Below are 21,095 nucleotides of genomic sequence, written 5' to 3'. Positions count from 1 at the left end.
GACACGGCCATTTAGCATCATCGTCTTCCTCCTGCTGTGGAGATCTTGCCGCCTTGGTTGCAATGAAGTCACCTTCATTTGAGTGACATAGTTGTTATTAATTTTTTAAAGATTTATTTATTTAGTAATTAGAAAGGCAGAGTTTACAGAGAGGCAGAGACAGACAGGTCTTCTATCTGCTGGTTTACTCCCCAGTTGGCTGCAGTGGCCGGATCTGTGCTGATCCAGAGCCAGGAGCTTCCTCCAGGAGCTTCCTTCCATGTGGGTGCAGGGGCCCAAGCACTTGGGTCATCTTCTACTGCTTTCCCAGGTTGTAGCAGAGAGCTGGATGGGAAGTGGAGTGGTGGGATACCGGCACTGCAGGCTGTGGCCTCACCTGCTTTGCCATGGCACTGGCCCCCATGATTGTTATTCAGCACCTCGGTGTGAGCCCAGGGAGAATGCGTTGGCCTATCCCACAATACCGAGAGCTGAACCTCATTTATCACTTTCACCTTCAAGACAGGTGGCCCTCCGCCTCCTCCCTCCTTCCAGCTTCCTTTACCTGCTGACCCCAGACCCTCCTGAGAAGGCGAGCTGTGTTTCAGCTAGGTTGCTTCTGTAAGAGGAGTGCCAAGACACTGTGACTTAAGCCGGGCTTTAGAAAGCTCTCCAAATCTCCAAGTCCAAGTCTCCACCTCTGGCATGCCACCAAGACAGCCGGGGTGGTTTAGTTAATGGAGATGGGAGAAGGAAAACAGGTCCCCATGGCTGGGTGGGAGTGCTATTGCAGGACTGAAATGAGTTCGCCCTTGGTTTGTTTCCTTCCCATCGTCCTTGGGGTCCAATGAACGGCTCCCTGGGTTGCCTTTCTCTGTTGCCACGTACAGAGACTCTGAGAATTACTGCAGCATCATTTGCTGAGTCGTCAGCTCGTGCAAGCAGCTCAAGTCTGGTCCTTGCCGGCTTTCCCTTTAGCCCTGCGTGGTTCATGTTACAGTCGGGCTGTTGAGGTGTGTATGTGGTGGGGAGGAGGCGGGTGCAGGGCCTCCCAGGGTTCTTCCCCATTTGACAGCTGTTGTTACCTGAAATGCTACCGTGTGTTTGTCCAGTTCACCACCGTATTGCTTCTTATTCAAAAATCAGACCTCCTTCATTCAGCAAATACTAGTTAACAACCTTCTCTGAGCAAGTGAAGTCGATAGGGCAGGGAAGAAAGCAGGATGAGGCAAAACTGTGGGGAGGTGCATAGATGTCGGGTCGTCCTGGGCTGTCTCACTCTGCTAAGCACTCTGATCTTCAGCATAGCCGTGGGAAACCACAGGAGGGTTTCAAGCAGGAGAGCGCCACACCATGGTCATGTCTGCAGCCCAAAAGATAACTTGGGTGGCTTGGGTGGGATGAATGAGAGCAAGAATAAATGGGGACCACCAAGAGGGTACTGCACCTGTCCAGAAAAAAGGAAGAGGCAGAGAAAGAGATCTTCTATCTGCTGGTTTACTCCCTAGATGCCTCTGATAACTAGGTCTGGGCTAGGCCAAAACCAGGAGCCAGGAACTCCATCCAGGTTTCCCAGTTACTGAGCCATCGTCTGCTGCCTCAGGCACGTCAGCAGGAAGCTGGTTTGGAAACGGAGCAGCTGGGATTCTAACTGGCACTCTGATACAGGATGTGGTGTCCCATGCAGCAGCCTGCCCTGCTGCACCACAATGCCCGCCCCATTATTATTTTTTTTTTTTTCAGAAAATGATCTGGTGAAATATGTAGGAATATCACATTAGTAGCACATCAACTACTTTCCTGTCACTGAGAAGAAGATGTCACAATAAGGTTCAATTTATTATTGGTTTTTTATGGCATTCATGATGTGTTATGCTGTGGTCTTCTACCTGATGGGATTATATAACAAAATACAGTTTATGATGTTGTCTTCAGTTGTATATTTTGGTGCCTATCCTAACTGGGATTTGGGCATGAAGTAATCACGTTTTGTTAAGGTATCCTTTGTTCAAGGCTCTCAACTTGTTTTATGGACAGGTAACCACTACCATGGACTCTTTTTTTTTCTTTTTAAATAGATGAAAGGAATTGAAGCACTGAGAGGAGAAAGGCTTGCCTAAGTTTGTGCTGTGAGTCAGCGGCCAGGGAGCCGTGGAGCCTGGCCCCCGTGTAGCCGCAGGCCGACTCCGCTGGCGTCGCTGTGTCCAGCATCTTTGCACCTTTCCTGCTCACTGTCCTCCTCTGTATCTGAGAACGCCGTTCTCCTTACTGATTTTACTGCTTCTAATTTGCTAAGCACCGCTCGACTTTCAGTTTCTTCTCTCCTTTCTTTTGGTTAGGAGTGCTTGCTTTACAGAGCTCTGTTCTCTTAGTTTGAAATTTTTTTTTCCTCTTTGTAAAAGTCATCTTGGCGATGACCTTTTCTGTGTCTGTCGCAGTTCAAGCTGGTGGAAGGAATGGAGACCTGGGGGTTAAGGTCCTGCTCGGCTGTTAATCCACCTGCCAGTCTTAGCCTCTCTGATCCCAATATTCTTATCACAAAAATGAGACCATCAATAGTTTTCGCCATAATTTACAGTTGTTGTGGGTTAATGTACATAGGTGAACTTTGTAATTTGTATGTAATATACATGCATGAGGTATGTGATACATGTACAAAAGGCATGTAATGTACATCTGTATGCAGTGCATACCCTTGAGCCATATAAACTGCAGGCAGCAAACACGCATAATCCGTGTAATCTGCAAGGAGTCCACATGACGAGCTCTGCAGTTGCATGCATGAGTTGCAGTCTGTAGACTGCTGTGTGAGAATGAGGTCAGAGGGTGATGATGGCTGTGAACACCCCCAGTCTTTCCCACAGGGAGAGAGCCCACGGGTCTGGACAAGGAGGAGGCCTAGGAAGTTGTTGGAAGTCACGAGGGTTGGATGAAGAAACTCTGGCCTGAAAGGCGTACTCTGTCTCCAGGTGAGTTCAGAGAGAAGCCCTGACGGCAGGAGTTTACGTTTTGTAGACACACTCCCCATCAAGGTCAGTCTGCATTTACACTGGTCGCTGTGGTTACCAGGCTGAAGTGCAAATCCTGCCTCTGCCTTCTGCTCCCCAGCCTCGCAGTCCTCAGCTTTCACAGCTGTGACCAAAGTCAAGCCTGACCCCTGAGAGGGAGAGCCGAAGTGGGTCATCTGAGCTTTATACACTGAAGTACACAGTGGGACTGCAGTTAAAATGCATTTGTGTGTGTGTGTGTGTGTGGGAATGCTTCATTTGAGTCAGGCTTATATTTCTCTGTGTTCTGGCTTTGGATGCCATTTTCTGGGAAGAAAATATATATTCGGTAATGTGCTCTAAAGTTATAGACTTTGTTTAGTATCTCTGGTGTCTTTGAAATTCTCACTTTTCTGTGAAAGTCACATTCTAAATGCAGTATACAATGCATTTGTTTTTGGTATATTTTATTCTTGTTTTGTTATCTGTTGGGCACTATTTCCCTCTGTGGCAGTTACCAGAACATTCCGTGTGTCACATTATGCTGTAGTGGTTGGGGCGTAAGGCCAAGCAGGGCACAGAGAGCTGGGCTCAGACTTCTCTGGGAGAAGTCTGACTTGGCCTTGTTTCCCGCCAGCAGGTACGAGCCATCCTCGCATGCCTTTGGCTGGACCTCATTCCCATTCTTTCCCTTCCCCCTGTCTGTCTTGCCTGTTCTATCATGGATATGGCTTTTTCTTCCTGTCTCCATTTGTTCTCTCTTTTCTCCTCCCAGAATTACAGGAGAGGCTGGGGAGAGGGTGAAAGTGGCTGGAGGAGCGGAACCATTCCAGTGAGTTGTCCTGCTTTGCACACTGAGCTGCGTCCTAACAAGTCAGTTAAGGGATGCATTCTCACAAAATATGCATTGGTCAAAAAGAAAAAAGCAAAGGAAGAGGCAGCTTTGCATGATGGCCAAGGCTTCAGGGTCTAGAGCTCCCCAGCCTGGGCTTGAGTCTTGGCTGTGCACAGGGTGACTCTGGGAAGGTGTGACATTTGTGCAGAGGACACTTAATTCTGCGGGGCACTGCAAGCACTCAGTTAAGGCTGACTGTTGTTCCTGCTGCTGTAGAAAGAGGACCCCCAGAAGGGTGTGCAGCATGTTTGGGTCTTCAAGCCGTTAGCTAAGGGACAGCCTGCAACCTACACTGTCCGTGCAGCAGCTGTGGCCCTAAGGCTTGAGGTCCGGCCTGGGAACTTGAGTGGTCTGTGGATTAGACAATTGTGACTCCATTGCTGTGGACTCAGTCTCCAGTCTATGTCCTGGTATTTTACAGAGATGATACATTGTCTGTCTCTGTCTCTGGCTCTGGCTTTGCTCTCCTTTGGTTCATTGTTAGTAGGCAGGATAATGGCCCTCTAAAGATGTCCAAGCCCTAATGCCTGCAACTTGCGAACGGCTACGTCACCCGTGAAGGGGAATGAAAGTTGCGGATAGAATTAAAGTTGCTCAGAAGGCCTCAAAATGGGGGAGATGATGCTGAATTAGTCAGGTAGGCCCAGTGTACCCGCAAGTGTCTTCAAAAGTAGAGAGGGAGGTGGGAGAGTAGTTGGTGTTGGAGAAGGAGATGGGATGGAGGCCGAGAGATGAGATCGCTGACTTTGAAGGTGGACGGGGAGCACAAGCTGAGGAGCGTGGGCAGCCCCTGGAAGCTGGCCAAGGCAAGGGCATGGAAGGAGCAGAGCCCCGGCCACCTGGGACTTCGGCCCTGCAGCAGGCTTCTGAAGCAGCAACTGTGGGTGGCACCTTTGTGTTGTTTTCAGCCACCATGCTGATGGTAGTTTGTTACAGCAACAGTAGGAAATCGCTTCACGTGTGAGTGTGTGGCCGAGTTGTGTGCATGAGTGTGTGTGTGTGTGTGTTTTGCACAGAATAGGGACTCTAGTGGCTGACTTTGCTAAAGATTAAATTAAGGTAGATGTAATATTTTCCATGTCAGTAATAAAAAAATTCTCAATACACATATTTAATAGGCATCTTTAAGTATAACAGCAGAGATGTGTATAGTGACTGTAGTTCAAAAACCCTCAATTAGCCAATTTATAGACGATTTTTATTATTTGAAAGTTTTGATTTTGATTTATCTGATATACCTTGCAAAATTTTTGGGATTTGTCACATTTAATTGAACATTTCCCAAGTAGTTTTTATTGAAAAGGGTAAAATCACATAGACTCCAGGCTGTTTCGGAGGCCTGGGACGTGTGGCTGGGACAGGCTTGAACGTGTGGCCTTCATGTAGAACTCAAGCTTTTGTTGCCCCTCGCCTCAGCCTGTCTGTGGCTCTGGAACTCCTCCACGGCCCTTCCTTCCTGACAGAGCTCCCAGGCCACGGCTCTCTTCATCACTGATTGCTGTGTACAACACAGGCTCAGATCATTGGCATGAAGAGAAGCCGCCATACCTGGGACACCTCCATCAAATGCCCTTCCACTGAGCCAGGCCCCTAACTGGGACGCTGGGCCTCGGCCGGCAGTCTACGCCCACTGGGCCTTCTGTTCTGCGTGGGTGAGCTCCACACACCCTCTTGGCTCTTCACTCTGGGGCCGCAAGCACATACCTGTTTTGTGCTTTTCCCCCTCCTTCTTCCAGTGTGTTCCCTGAATTCACAGAGCATCTTCTGTCTAAACCTAATGTATTTGCTTTCGCTTCTGGTCACCACCCATACCCTCAACCATTTTTGGCCTCTCTTAAAAGGGATCCTGAGCTGAGGTGGAGTTTGAATATTCCATCCTATCACCTTGTGTCCTGTCCATCTTGGGATAGATGGAAATCAGAAGGTCCACTGTGGCTTTAGCAACCTGCAATGAAGCTACAACTTACCCCTTGGAAAGTGGCTGTCTGGCAGCCATTGCTTCTCATTGGCCAGCTTCTTCCTATTGGCTGCCAAAGACCATGAAGATTGATGTGGAACATCCTTTCCAACTGAGTTCCACAGCATTCTGGAAAATAGAAGGGTTGGGCCTGCAGGTGGTTTTTACCTTGCGCCATTGTATGACTCAGCTTTCTATTAAAAAGAAAAGTTCCATCCTCAGTCTTGTGCTTTTATTAGTTACCAGCATGACTGTTACTGTCAGTTAGCTCAAATTAATTCATTTGCTCTAGTATGATTGTTTTGCCAATTGAATGTAAGCTTCCCAAAGCAGCGTAATGAAATCTTACAAACAGCATTCCTGGGTGCCAGGCATGCTTTTAGAGCTTGGCATGCACTAATTGACATCATCATTTCAACCTATGAAGTAGATGCTATTAATAGCCCCGTTTTACAGATGTGGAACGAGATAGAGAGATTAAGTAACTTTGCCAAGATCCCTCAGCAGGTAGCGGGGCTGGGACTCAGACCCTGCTGGTCTATATCTGGTTGTGAATCAGTACGTAATTCTGTTTCTTGACCAGAGAAGGCCAGTGTTCTTTTCTAGCTTTTTCTAATGCCTAAAGAGGGGCCACTTGTTCTGAACTAGAGAGAAGCCCCATCTTGGGCTGAATTTCTCTTACCCTGTGTAGATGGTTGTAGAGGACTCCCTATCCCCCTCCATATGGAAGAGTCGTAAGGTCTTGTCTGGGCAACAAGCACTTATCAGTGTGAGATAAGTGTTTTTGGCTCATTTTTCACTGATCCATGGGAAAAAATAACTATGTCTGCCTCCTTCACTGCTCAGGAGACACCCCTGCCCCCACCTCCATCCCGCCAACCTGCCGACATTGCCTCTGTGGCTGTAGAGAGAAGTCTCTCTGGGAAAGCAAACAGACCATTGAAGAGGACTCTGGATGGAGCTAGAGGGTGACAGTTCAGAACTGGGTCTGGGCTCTCTCTAGGTCTTCTGGGTTAGTACAGGGGCCTCCCCGGGGGTCACAGACTCCAAGTGGGTGGGTATGGCCTTCTCTGGGATGACTCTCGGGCACCTGCTGGCCCCCATGTGCCTCCCCATAAGGAGCTGTGGTATCAGAAATTTTTGTTCCTGGCTTAGAAGAAGGCTCTTTTTATTTATTTATTTATTTATTTATTTATTTATTTATTTTTTGAGAAACACAGATAAGGGAGCCTGAAACCTACTTTCTTCTAGACATTAGTAAGAGAACCTATTGCCTGAGATGTTTTCTCCAGGTGCTACCTGTATGGTCCTCTTGATTATTATGTTGTTCTAGTCAAGAGGACAGAGGGTGAGAATGAGAGGGCATTCGGAAATTTTGCTACTGTGGGAGCTTTTTTGTGTGTGATGTTCAGAAACATTGGAATATGAAATCTGATGTGCATGTGAGTGGTGACTTATAGCTTAAATGTGTCACCTAAGAAAATCCTCCAGTTATGATCACCGAAAAATGTAATTCCAACTAGAATAAACCTTTTCAGTGCGGCCAAATAGGGCTGTTCCTGTTTGAACTGCGTGCGTGGGCTGTTCCCACGAAGCTTGTGAGTCATGCATGAGCACCTTGGCCAGATGATCCCAGCCAAATAGCCAGGGCCTCCATTTCCTGTGAAAGGCATGTGCTGGCATGTTGAAGCCGCGTGTGCTTCTGGGCTTTGCTTGCACTGAGGCCAACCACGGCCCCGTGCCTAGGATGCTGGGTGCCTCAGCCTAGAAATTCTCCCCAACACGTGTGTGCGTGTGTGTGTGTGCGCACGCGCCCTTCCCTTTTCTCCTGAATTTTGATCTCGTTCTCTATCCCTGTCATTTAGAGGAGGTGTTTGCTCTCACACACCTTTTATTATCAAAACTTTGATTTTAAATCAAAACGGACAGGTTTCAGATTAACCTGCTTAATGCAGTGCCATTCATTGCTATGTATGGTGAGATATTTTCTTCATCATGATAAATGAAGGTTATGAATTCATAATAATAACATATAGTAGTTGGCTCCTAAGGAACATAAAGATATCACCAGTATCATCTCATTGCCATTGAAAGACACAGTGCTGGAGGACATTATTTCTGGAATTTTCTTTTAGCTGCAGAATGAGAAGTCAGGACATAATAATTAAGTCAGAACTTAATAAGAGAGACTAAAGATGTTTGATCAGAATGTTTCATTGTGGGTGATCAGAGTCCAAGACAGAGAAGCCGAGTAGTGGTGCTAAGAACTGGAACCCATGACCACTGTCTTGTGGTCCAATATTGTCCCCATTAGACCACACTCCACTGCTGGCCACTGCACAAGTGGTAGGGAATGGGAAGCCGAAGAAATGGCTGGGCTGTCTCATGGAGCAGGGCTCATGGCCCTTTCCCTCTGGGCCCCAGCTGCTCTATCTCTGATGTGAAAATGTGTCACTTTTCTAGTTCTAAGACTGCTCTATACTGTGCCTTTCCAGATGAAGGAAGTCATCAGTGCTAATGGTGCAAGGCCTCCTGGGATGGTTTCCCTCTAGGAGTGGTGAGAAGCAACTGGAGAAGGGTGCTTTGAAGAGTTGAAAAACTACCTGTCACTCTTGTGGTTTATTTCCATTCTTGGAGACTGATCCTATGATGTGTCAGGTCCTATTTTGTCCTCCCTAAGGAAATCAGAGTACTTGAAATTCACTGTCCTTGTTGTGTGGGGTTGAGTGAATCACTTAACTTCTTTGTCTAGCTGTTTCCTGCTCTTTTGCTCCATGGTGTCATTGTGAGGGCTGAACGAATTACTAACACTAAGTTGATTATTGTTGACTGGCTCAATTTTTTTTTTTTTTTTTTTTGACAGGCAGAGTAGACAGTGGGAGAGAGAGACAGAGAGAAAAAAGGTCTTCCTTTGCTCTTGGTTCACCCTCTAATGGCCGCCGCGGCCGGCACGCTGCGGCCAGCGCATCGCGCTGATCCAAAGCCAGGAGCCAGGTGCTTCCTCCTGGTCTCCCATGGGGTGCAGGGCCCAAGCACTTGGGCCATCCTCCACTGCCTTCCCGGGCCACAGCAGAGAGCTGGCCTGGAAGAGAGGCAACCAGGACAGAATCCGGCGCCCCGACCGGGACTAGAACCTGGTGTGCCGGCGCCGCAAGGCGGAGGATTAGCCTAGTGAGCTGCGGCGCTGGCCTGACTGGCTCAATTTTTATAAACAGATGGAGGTGTACACGGAGAGGAGGCATCCTCTGTAAGCGTGGTGATCTGTCAAGCCACTGTCAGAGTCTAGAAGAAAAGCTTAAAAAGCCATCACAGAGTTCAGATCTTAGAACCAAAAAGTGCTTGTCAGTTACAAAGCAGTGGCTCTGAACTCAGTGCACGCACGCACACACAGACACACACGTCAGCTGGAACTTTGGCTAAAATTGTCACAGATCCTTACCTGGAGATGCTCATGCGGGAGTCTGAATTTTGTAAGCTGGTAGCTTCTGGGTCACACCAGAGAAACTGCGGAGGGGTCGCCACTCACCAAACCCTCCCGGCAACCTGCCCTGAGCAGCAGCTGCTGATGGGGATGTACAGATGGAGGCGGTGGGAGGCAGCTAAGGGCTGAGAAGCAAAGGGCGGAGGGAAGCATGGCTGCCGCTGTGTGTGGAAGAGTGTAAACCACTGAGGTCGTAAGTGGAGAAAGAAAAAGAAATCGGGGGGTGGGGGGGGGGCGCGGGCGCTGGAAATCTATCTAAAACATCTCCCTGTGGGCCTGCAAAGTGAAAAGAGAGGTGGGATTTGATCTCAGCTCCAGAAACTATGTGTGCGTCTGGTTCATGGATGTCTTTGAAGCTGCACTAAAATTATGCTTGTATTGAATTTTCCCTTCCTTTGAGCCCCATTTCTATAGTGGCTGTTGACCTGTGCTCAGCTATGTTTAAAATGAAACAAAACACAACAACAACAACAACAAAAACCCCTTTAACTCCCCCCTGTGGCTGTACAGGATACTTTAACTTCCTAGTAAAACTCCAGACTTTTATTGACTTTCAAAGGTTTCATCATATGTATCCAAGGCCCAGAAGATGGTTTTAGGTTCTCTTTTTACAAAGAAAATATGCGAGAAAATTGATAATCCTTGAATGGCCAAATCCCCTCTTGACCGTGCCATTCCTAATAACTCATTTTTCACCACAGAAGGCCTGGGGGGTACTTTACTCAACTGGGAGAAGGCATCCTGTTTCTGGGGTAAACTGAGATGGCATTGCTGCCTCTGCTCAAGACTGGCCTGAGGCCAGTGAGCTTCTGGAGTCCGAAGCTCAGAGTGGACTGAGCATCTCTCACCAGCGGGTTTCCCACTTAGCACTGGTGGTTCCATATCAGGGTCTGTGTGGGCCCACCACTGAGCCAGCCAGAAAGGAAGAAGGTGTGGGTGGGAATGAGTGGTTTTCAGTTTAGGGAAGAAGCATTCTCTTCTGCGTAGCACCTTATAGTGTACGAGACTTTTCCACCTTTGCTATTGCATTTAATCTTTCCAGTGGCAGTCGAGAGGCCTCTGTGGTGTTATGCCTATTTTGCTTCAGGTCACACACCCAGGCTGGATTCAGATTCCATCTCAAGGTTTCTGAATCCAAGTTCCACGCTCCTTCCACATTTCCAACCTGCAATGCAGCTATTATGCAGTTAAAGGCTGACCAGAGTTGCCGTGCCCATTCAGATGAGAGGCAAATTATTGATAGAACATTCTAGGAGTTCTGCATCCCACTTGCTTACCATAAGTCACTCCCTGTCTGGAGGAAGAAAATTGCTAGGCTGTGGGTTAAACAACGTGTGTGTCTTTGATGTGGGCTCTGGCATCAACTGAAACCTGACACATAGCCTTGAGAGTTCAAAACTGTTTTATTGAGGAGAATTGTGAGCTTGATCATGGGAGATCTCTTGTTCCTTTTTTTTACACCAAAAGCTAAACATTATTAAAACCCTCAGATCATAACTAGATAGCTACATTTCATGGTGAAAAAATTTTAAATGAGATAATAATGACAAAATTAGGTCTAGGGCTGTTGCTAAAAGCAAAGCTTATACAAGTATAGAATTACATTTCTGTAAGACTTTTCAGTATACACAATAGGATGTCATAAGCAATTTCATTTATCTTAAAACCCCTTGAAGTAGGCACGATCCTCATTGAACAAACAAAGAAATGAAGTTTAATGAAGGTTCAAGGTTGTGCCCCAGGTCACAATGAGAATGTGGCAGGTTTAGGACCTGAGGTCTTTCGTTTCCATATTGTGGTGTTTTTTTTTTTTTTAAGATTTTATTTATTTGAGAGGTACAGTTACATACAGAGAGAGAGAGGGACAGATGGAGAGAAAGATCTTCCACCTGCTGGTTCATTCCCAAAATGGCTGCAATGGCCAGAACTGGGCCAATCTGGAGATAGGAGCTAGGATCCTCTTCTGGGTCTCCCATATGGGTGCAGGGGCCCAAACACATGGGGCATCTTCCACTGCTTTCCCAGGCCACAGCAGAGAGCTGGACTGGAAGAGGAGCAGCTGGGACTAGAACGGACACCCTTATGGGATGCTGGCAATGCAGGTGGAGGCTTAACCTACCGTGCCACAGTGCTGACCCCCAGCATTATGGGGTTGATTTGGAATTGTTCATTAAAGATTCTAGAAATGTCTAATAATTTTCAGGGAATGACGTACTCTGTGACAGCCCTGTAAGAAGTTATGGCTGGTTGGACATAATGATGCCTTTTCACTTTGGAACTGCCTCGAACTGGTGAGCAGAAATGATTCCTTCTTGCTTTGCTGGAAAGCTTCTGGATACTGAGTACGTGTGTGTCTCATGGACAGAATGAAGCATGGACTGAAGCTGTTTTCCATTGTCGCCATCATGGGGAGGATGCAGGCAGGGGTTATGTCCTCAGAGTCCCAGCTACAGGTCCCTTGTCAAACAGTCAGACCAAACTCCATTCACTAAAGAACAGGAAGAGAAATAGCAAACATTTAGTCCAAGGACTCATGCTGTTTCTTCAGAATGCTCTAGGTGTGCTGCCCACAGCTATTACTAATTCTTTTTGCTTTAAAGATTTATTTATTTATTGAAAGGCAGAGTTTCAAAGAGTAGGGGATAGAGGGGGAGACAGAAATTGATAGATCTTCCATCTGCTGGTTCACTTTCCAATTGACTGTAATAGCTGGGGCTGGGCCAGGCTGAAGCCAGTAGTCTAGAACTCCATCTGGGTCTCTTATGTGGATGGCAAGGTTCTAAATACTTGGACCATCTTCTGCTGCTTTCCCAGACACATTAGCAGGGAACTGGATTGGAAGTGGGCCAGCTGGGACTTGAAGTGGTGCCCATATGGGCTGCAGGCATCGTAAGTGGTATCTTAACCTGTTGAGCCACAATACTGGCCCCTAGCCCTGTTTCTTAAAAAAATAGAGAGTCTAATGGCTTGTACAGTTCTGAATGATGTGGACAGCTTTAAAAACAGGTTTGGGAAGGTAAAGTATTTTAGGATAGTTAAAGAGCAGTTGAGCCAATAGTGTGGATTAGGTTCAAACTTGTGCCCATCTGCTCAAAGTAACAAAATATTAAAGATTTCATTCTCTCTTTGTGTTGTTCCTACACAGGCTTCTTTCCATATCTAAAGAGGGAGTTCAGAAGAGAAGGTTGTAGCTTTTCACCTTCATGTACCAATGGCCAAAAGCAGCCTAGAGCTAGTCTGACTGGCTCTAAGGAGGACGAGAAGTAAACAGGGCCCGAGTAAACAAAGGAGAAACCTGCCTGTCGATCACCCGTGGAGTGGTGCCATATACATCATTTCCCGTCCCTTTGCTAAATGCGGTACAGCCGTCCAGAGAAATGTGCTCTATCATCACGTTGGGAGCGGCAGCTTAGGGAAGGAGCGGAATGAAGCATACTCTGTCTAGCAATTGGGAGGGGACCAGCTGTAGTAGCAAAAACTAAGTACCTGCAGGGACTGGGGAGTTCTTAAACCTTTCTGGCAGGAGCATGCATTGGCCTCTGTCTCAGGAAAGCAAGCCATTGTTATCACCTTGGGACGTTAGACTCTGGCCAGTCTGGTGATGTAGCAAGGCTGCACGTGCTCGTGAGAGGAAATGATCTTCCCGTCCTGGATCTCCTGTGTGATGGTGCATATTTTAACCAGGATCCGGGACAGGGGTGCACAGGCACTGTAGGCCTTCCGGATCCCCTGGGGGACCGAGGAGGTGTAGGCTGGGGCTCTGGCTTTACAGGAAGTACGCATGGGAGATTCACATTCGGTGGCACATGGGTTCCAGGGAAGCCTGTGGAGACAAGCAGAATTTTACCTGTGACTGAGGGAGGGCAGTGGTGATGATGGAGAAAAATGGCAGTGGCTAATGTTTCAACCCTTGGCATTCAAAAGGAGTGCTTCCAAAAGCTCATTCATTCACCTGTGCTGTGTTTAGTGTGATAAAAAGAATCAGACAGGATCCACTGAAAACAGCATCCTAGGTGTAAGAGTGTGTAAGCTTCCACAGGAGTCCATGCCCTAAGAATACCATCCCAGCAGAGAAAGCCTGGGACAGGACCTGACTCTGTCACCTAGTGGTGGGTACCTTCAGATAAGCCAGGTTTTCATCTGCAGAATGGATAAAATGGGAACTCCATTCTTGGGATCAACAGTCATAAAGAACAGGTTGAAGGAATGGAAACTAAAGAGATGTTTTTCTTATCAAGGAATATTTTTCTTATCGATAAGGAAATGGTTCCTTATTGAGGAACCCATGTAAGCAGTGTCCTCAGTGTGTCATCAGGAAGCTTGAGTGTCTTCTGAATGTCAGCGCGGAGTTCTTAGAGGACTGCAGCAGGCAGCAGTTAACAGAGAACACTTTTGGTGACACGGGACACTTTCTGTGATGACCCGAGGCACTTGGGTATATCATTGCTCTTTAAGGTCATGGCGCTGTTTAGCATTGTGCTAGTGTGATAAGCACATGCTAATTAAGGGGATGCTGTGAACAGAGTTCACCAATTATCTTTTGGGAGGGGCAGGTAGTGCAGGTAGGTCTCCTCTGCAAGTGGAACCAAGTCTGGTCTGAGGTTGGGTTGAGTTACTTCAAGCAGCTCATATTCCAGGTGAGTTCCTACGGGTGGGTTTAATGTCTATTCACTGAGAAAAATAACTTTCACTAAAGAAAAAAGTTACTGAAACACACAGGTATACGTGCTGCTCTTGGCATCAAGGACTAGTGGCTGCACAGTTAGGGATTTCAGCCCCAGCACACTGTTCTCCAGAGACAGCAGGGTTGTCCTGTTCGGTCTCATATGGGTTAGATGCTGCACTGGGGGTGGAGCTGGGGGAATTCGTGACAGTCACTGGGAATGTCCCTCTTTGGGGAAACCATTTTTTTCTTCTAATAACATCTAAAACTCTAAGAAGCTGAATACCATGTAAGGGATTCACTTGATATATTGGCTCTTTAAAACCACTTAGTTCAGCTAACACCTCGACTTTGGACTAGGTCACAGTTGTCAGTGTCTGAAGGTCACTGTTGCCTGTGTGGAAGCAGCTCCCCTTTCCTGGCCAGATCTAAGTGCTTGTCCCCTGCTGCCCATGGCAGGACACACATGTGTGCCTTGGAGCATCTTTCTCATGCAAGTTGCTTTAATTTACGTACTCGCAGTCTGAGCTCTCCAGAAGGCTGCGGTATGTGGCAATCTCGCCCTCCAGCCGGGACTTGACATCCAGTAGAATCTCGTATTCTTGGTTCTGTCCTTCCAGGGCGCTCCGGATCTCTGCCAGCTGAACCTCTAGGTTGTCGATCAGACTCTGAATCTGGGCCAGCAGGGCTGCGTAGCGGGCCTCCGTCTCAGTCAGCATGCATTCCTGGGAATCTCGCTACCACGGAGGAAGAGAGTAGGGTTGTAATAGTCACTTCTTTAGCCCAGGTCATTGCTTCAATTATTTTAAACAATAGTTTTGTGATGGTACTTACGGATCTCCAAGCCCTTATATTACCTCCTAGCCAAATAAATTAAAAAAACAAAATTACCAATTATGCTAGAGTTTGCTTTCCTTTATCTCCTCTGCTTGCTTTCTTTCTTTCTTTCTTTCTTTTTTTTTTTTGGCCCCTCTTTTTAATTTTTCTTCCTCAATCTTGACCGACTGATAATCTTCTACCACATTCTCCTACTTAGGAGAGGCAAAAAAATATTTCAAGCTATTGTACATCTAGGGGTTAAAAATGTATCACAACAGCACTTCATTCATGAGTTTTCAGATTTTAAAAACAAAGTGAGTGACATTTAGCTATACACATTGCCCTCATTAGATCAGTTCCTTTAGATGTAAAATACGAGTATTGAAATTGATGGGTGAAGTTACTTCCTACTCTATCATTCTGTAAGACTATGGATTAAGGTGGGATTTTAGGTGCTAATAGCCTGTTATTTGCATGATTATCCCAATTTCAGAAAACTGAAGTTCAAGAGATTGAGTTTCTGACACATGACTAAACCAGCTTGAGGCAATGTTCTTAGCACCCTTCCTACCAGAGCATGCAAGTAATTTCCTACTTCAGAGAGGGAATATAAAGAGGCAGATAGGATACTGGCTTTGTAATCTGAATTGTGGCTCTGAGTCATTTCTCTTGCTATTTTGGACAAGTTACATAAAGCCTCAGGATTTCAGTGTCTCCATCTACAAAACAGATGAGAGGAAATTCGTCTTGGATTTGGCTTGGAAAACCCACCTTAGCTCTCAGAGACTCATCTATATGCTCATCTCACAGCATCAGCTGTCAAATGGTTTAATAACTGCCACCTCCCTTATAAGACTACTTTGTAAACTTAATATGATAACTTATGAACTAAAAGCTCTCCTAGTGTTTCCCAAGATGTACTCCGCACAGATCATTACCATGAGATGCTCTAAAAAAGGGGGATTCACAGTCAAATAAGTTCTGGAATGCTGAATACCACTCAGCCCGTCCTTGGAGACCTGGTGGATTTTGGCTTTTTGTAGGCTTTCAGGAAGGCACCCTACTTAACCTTTGTTCCATTCAGTATCTCCCAGACTTATTTGACCACAAATACTGTCCATAGATTCTTTAACAAGCAGAAGAACTGTTCTGAGGGATACAGTTTGGGAAACATTGCACACACAGGTGTCAGGGGCTGTTGCCATCCTTGCTGTGCTAGGCTTGGTCAGCTTGCTGGGTACCATTCGGTGCTGGGCCTGCAGTTCAACTTCCAGAGCATTCCTGGTGCGTCTCAATTCTATGATCTCCTTCTGACAGCATTGCTGCTGTTGAGAGCTGGTCACCACTTCTTGATTCAGCTCCTCCATCTGAAACACAAAGACCATGGGCATTATGGAAGAACACACGACTTTGGGTTAAGGGTCTCTGGAAATGCAACGTCAGCCTAGTGTTTTTGATTTTTCTGCTCTCCCCACCTGCGCATTGAACCATTGTTCCACATCTTTACGGTTTGTTTCCATGATGGACTCATACTGACATCTCATTTCTTGTAGAACCTGGTTTAGGTCAACAGAAGGGGCAGCGGTCACTTCAATGTTGAGTCTGTCCCCAAGCTGGCTCTGTAAGGAATTAACTTCCTGTGGAATGAAAAAAATTTACTCAGTGGATAGATGACCCCCTTGCATTCTTGTTTCAATTTAACAGCAATAATTTAGCTTAATTGTGTCTTAAATACAGCCTACAATAAAGGAACACCTGATTTATAGGTGTTATTGAGATGCTATAAAATGACTTCAGGCTATTTCATATCTGACTGTATGTTCAAATATGTGCAATTTTAAAAGGAGTTGACCAGCAAGATCAAAGTTCCAAAGAATTTAGATCATTTCTAGGGATGAACAATGGGAGAAGCAGCATAGATGTGGAATTTATGAGACAACATAATCACTATGATGCCAATATTGTGCCAATATTGACATGCACCAAAGGGAGCTGACAGAAGTTCGTGCAAGGATGCCTACAAAGAGATGAAAGACCTGTGGGGATAGGAAAATGGGGTTACTTTCTTCTCATGGGAAAGACAGGGGAATTCATGAAGGTCTGTCTTACCCAGATGTTGTGTTATAGCCAATGGATTTGAAATATGTTAAGCTAGTGGTCAGTGTTAACAGGATGGTGTCTAGCAGTAGTGCCCCCCTTTTAGGTAAACTTCAAGGGAACTTATGCAGTTGTCAGAGGTGGAGCCTCTGATGACTCTCGGTCTTTCTCTAACCTCTTCATGGTTGCTTTTGAGGCAGAGGAGCTCCTCCTTCAGAGACTGGACTCGCGCCTCCAGGTCAGCCTTGGCCAGGGTCAGTGCATTCAGGATCTGTCGTAGGCTGTTGGCATCGGCCTCCACAGGCTGGCGCAGGGACACCTCAGCCTCATACCTTTAAAAACCAGGTGTGAAAAGAAAGATACTAAAAAGTAGATGATGCAACTCAAGCCAAGTAAAATGTCCTCCTGCCTTTTTTTTTTTTTTTAGCCTTTCAGTGAGTGGATTTCTATTGAGGTTTTTTATCCTCTTCAGAGGGGAAAACATTTGATAAACATCATGACTTGCCTTGCCTGTTGTGCCGAAGTTCATTTGCCAGAGCAATGCTACATTGCTATTCTTTGAGATGAGGGAATTTATCCTCCCTCTCCTGCCTCACAGGCACTGCAGTGTGAGGAGAGCAGCAGACTAGGGCTCTGAAAGCTTGGGTCTGGGCTTTTGTTCTCTGTCATACTGACTGTATGCCTTTGGGAAAGTAAGGTAAACGTATTAAACCAGCTATCTCACCTTAAAGGGGATGAAAATGTATTATCCCTACCTATTTTACTGAGCTATTGTGCAGGTAATTGGATGGGTTCATATGTTAGAAACCATAGGTACTGTGTACCTGTGAGTGTTTACTAATCTTGATCATTGAAGTTGAAGGTCTTCTCTGGGGTAGGGCCAACAAGTGTGGGGCAAAAGGGTCAGTGCATCTGGGGATTATCTTGTTGGGAGTGTAGGGTCAGATTCAGGGTAGGTTCTGTATCAGGGACAGTGCTGAGCAGGCTTACTTGGCTCTCAAGTCATCTGCAGCCAGCTTGGTGTTGTCAATTTGTGAGACCAGTCTGGAATTCTCAGCCTTGGTGCACAAGATCTAGAATTAAGAAATTGTACACACAAATAAGACCAACACCGGATCTCCTTCTGTAAGAACCGAGGGCTGGTGTGTGTTCAGTTAACAGGGCGAGGCCAGTTAGAGTTTTCATAAAGCTTTTTAGCTATGCTCAGGAAGACTTAGAAAGTCTTGTTGTCCTACATGATCAGCAAAACATTATTTAAATAAAAACCTTAGTATATATTTTTCTTCTGTTAAAATACAAAACCCTTCCTAAATTAGCATAGCATACTGTGATCCCCTTGAATGGATCTCTTTTCACTAATAAGAGGGGTCTTCAAAAAGTTCATGGAAAATACGCATTATGGGAAAACTATCAAAATATTTTTGCAGCAAAATAAATGTATTTTTTATTTCATTTTCCCATGAGCCTTTTGAAGTTCACTTGTATTTTCTCAGAGCCTAGAACAATGTCCAGCACATTGTTGTTGATTCTCTATGAATATTTGTTGAACAAATAAAACTGGATAAATACAGGTATGTAGCAGCAATACATCATTCCGAATAGGAAACTTGGGTTTGATAGAAACAAACTATTAAACAATTTAGAGTTGGTAAAATGAGCACAAGAGGAGAAGAGAGTGGTGAGAGTTGTAAAGTAGATGAAAAACTAAACTGTTTAGGAACTTGTTAAAACAAAATTCATTTTTTCCGGATCCCTGTTTTAGTATTTTTATTAAAGAAATGGTAGCAATTGGCTATTAATGTTTTGGTTCTGAGTTCTTTATTTATAATGGTAGAGAGTATCTCTGAAAAAAAGGAAAAACTGTAAAACTCAGAATGCTGCCTCAAGATGGCGAGGCTTTCTTATTAAAAAAAATTGGGGGGAGGCAGGCATTTGTCCTAGCAGTTAAGATGCTTGCGTACCACACTGGAGCGCCTGGGTTTGCATCTTGGCTCTGGCTCCTGACTTCAGCTCCCAGGTCAGACCCTGGGAGGCAGCAGGGAATGGCTCAAGGCATTGTGTCCCTGCTCCCCATGTGGGATACCCAGATTGATTTCCTGGTTCCCATCTTCGGCCACAGCCAAGAGCCATTACAGGCATTTAGAGGGTGAACCAGTGGATGGTAGATCTCTCTCTCTCTCTCTCTCTGTCTCTCCCTCCCTCCCCCTCACCCCCTTCTTTTCCTTCCTTCCTTCTATTTCTCTCTGCCTCTCAAAAAAATTTCAGCATAAAAGGACCTAGAAATATTACAGTTTAGCAAATAGCCATTGCTTGGATACCATCAATTCACAGTGCTTCTCAGGTCTTGTAGAGTCTTGGATTTAAAGGTGTGTAGAAGGGCCTGTGCCCGAATCATTGTGGGTGGCACTCTAACTGCACCGCTGTGGCTCTTCTGTGACCCTCTGAAGGTCTGCTTAGGGTTCCCTCACTCTCCAGCACCCGAGGTGCTAGTGTCTCTGAAGACGAAGCTCAGAGGGACTTCGTAGAGAGAGTAAAGCAAATATGCACTGAATTTGCTTAGTGTTGAAGACAGTGCAAAAGGATCTTTCATATATTTGACAGTGTAGGAAATTATCTACTCCTGATAGAATAATTTTAGTACCCTTGCTTAAGGCAAGAGTTTCAGATTTACTATTAGCAGCTCGTCTGTTCATAAAAAATTGTAAAAATTAAAAAAATAAAGCTAGACTCTATGTATGGTGAGCATAACAGGTGTCTGAAAACCTTACCTTCTGCTGGAGCTCCTCAATGGTAGAGTAGTAGGACAGGTAATCAGGACACAAGACAGGGAGCTCTCTGCTGCACTCTTCCTGGATTTTACCCTCCAGCTGGGCATTCTCTTGTTCCAGCACTCGCACCTTTTCCAGGTAGTTAGCAAGGCGGTCGTTCAGGATTTGCATGGTCTCTTTCTCATGGCTGTTCATGCCTTCGCCACAGCAGCCCCAGTCATCCAGAGAAGGACAGGCACTGAAGTTATTTACTAGGTAGATGGGTCTGCGACAAAAGCAAGGAGTGGGCTGGCAACCCAGGACCTGGACAGTTCTCAGAACGCGGCAGCTGTTGGCCTTCAGACCACCACGATGGCAGGTGTTGCTGGAACTGATAACATTTGTAGTCCTAGAGCAGTTTTGGCATGAGGTTGAAGAGGAGGTAGTTGTTGCACAGCTCTTGGTATCCATAGTGTGTGCCCAGCGTCAGTCTGTCTCCGAGTCTGTGGTCATCAGCCCAGGCAACCTCCACCGAGTATAAATTCCACACCTGTCGCGTTGGTCCTCTGTGAAGTGCTTATATAGCCTCTCCTCCCAGGGGGTCACAACAGATGGGATGTTTTCCTTTCTAAGGTTTATATCAAATCCTGTAGGAACATCTCATTAGTCTGCTTTTTACTTGCCTGAGAAGAGTTACTTGTCTCGTAAAAATACGCGTTTAAGGAGGTTACTAAGTCATTACCCATCCCAAATACTACTTCTCATTGGATCCAGAGCTTCACAGATGTCTTCAAAAGGAACTGTGTCACCGTCCTAACAGCAGCCATTAGTAAGCGGGTGTGAGCACATTAAGTTCATTAAGTCCTTGTTGACCTCTCCACCTGGGCTTCAGCTTGGCCAGGAAGGAGTCTGTCCTTTTCCTTTCTTTCCTAGGAAAGGGAAACTGATAACATCTAATAATTATCGGTGGATTTAGAAATCAGTGTCTGATTTTTTCTTGCCCAACTGATTTTCCCATTTTCACTGTTAGGACCTTGTGAGCATGGATGAAAATGTTAGTCTTAAATGAGACGCTCTTAATTGCTAGATTCATGCATTAGCTTCCAGGCAGGGTTTGATAGTTAACAAGAAATCTCTTGGGAAAGAGGCTGGTTACCTTTTGGTTTTCAAGGCTCATATTTTGTCACTTGTTTAGTGTTCAGTTTTTGCTTTTGGTATGACATTAGCTAAAATTTTGTCACGTGTTGGTTTATATTTGATGTTTAAATGTGATTTGTTGAAAGGTATGAGTGTTCTTTCTGAGGAGCGTGTACTCCTCATTTTCTCAAGAAAGTTACTGGTTCTTGATGTTTAATGGAAGTCCACAGAGTAATTTTCTCGCCTTTTCCAGCTTCCAGAGACTGTTCATATCCTTGGCTCATGGCTCTCTGCCATCTTCAAAGCCACAAAGAGCAGCTCAAGCCTTTCTGA

General features: G+C 45.8%; 1 protein-coding gene across 1 annotated transcript; it reads right to left on the bottom strand.

Moving 5' to 3' along the window:
• Positions 1 to 10,685: 10,685 nt before the first annotated feature.
• Positions 10,686 to 20,243, bottom strand: KRT39 (keratin 39). The gene is made up of 8 exons (XM_002719367.5): positions 19,647 to 20,243; positions 17,869 to 17,951; positions 17,054 to 17,210; positions 16,257 to 16,418; positions 16,023 to 16,148; positions 14,479 to 14,699; positions 12,870 to 13,122; positions 10,686 to 11,787 (listed from the first exon to the last, which is right to left on the bottom strand). Exons 1-7 carry the CDS (start codon positions 20,094 to 20,096, stop codon positions 12,879 to 12,881), a joined length of 1,443 nt encoding a protein of 480 aa, XP_002719413.3. The 5' UTR covers positions 20,097 to 20,243; the 3' UTR covers positions 10,686 to 11,787; positions 12,870 to 12,878.
• Positions 20,244 to 21,095: the final 852 nt, after the last annotated feature.

The sequence above is a fragment of the Oryctolagus cuniculus genome, chromosome 17 (assembly GCF_051225735.1).
Source record: "Oryctolagus cuniculus isolate XC-2025 breed Fujian yellow rabbit chromosome 17, ASM5122573v1, whole genome shotgun sequence".
NCBI lineage: Eukaryota > Metazoa > Chordata > Mammalia > Lagomorpha > Leporidae > Oryctolagus > Oryctolagus cuniculus.
Note: the sequence above shows the minus strand (reverse complement) of the source record. Positions and strands in the feature narration are given on the sequence as shown.

Bases quoted from the DNA above. Each gene is read 5' to 3' on its own strand.
- KRT39 (XM_002719367.5), bottom strand. From the start codon at position 20,096: ATGGATACCAAGAGCTGTGCAACAACTACCTCCTCTTCAACCTCATGC. The intron at 17,952-19,646 runs GTAAGGTTTTCA...TCTTAATTCTAG, and splicing joins TTGAGGAGCTCCAGCAGAAG to ATCTTGTGCACCAAGGCTGA. The intron at 13,123-14,478 runs GTACGTAAATTA...TTGTCTCCACAG, and splicing joins CTGGAGAGCTCAGACTGCGA to GCTTCCCTGGAACCCATGTG.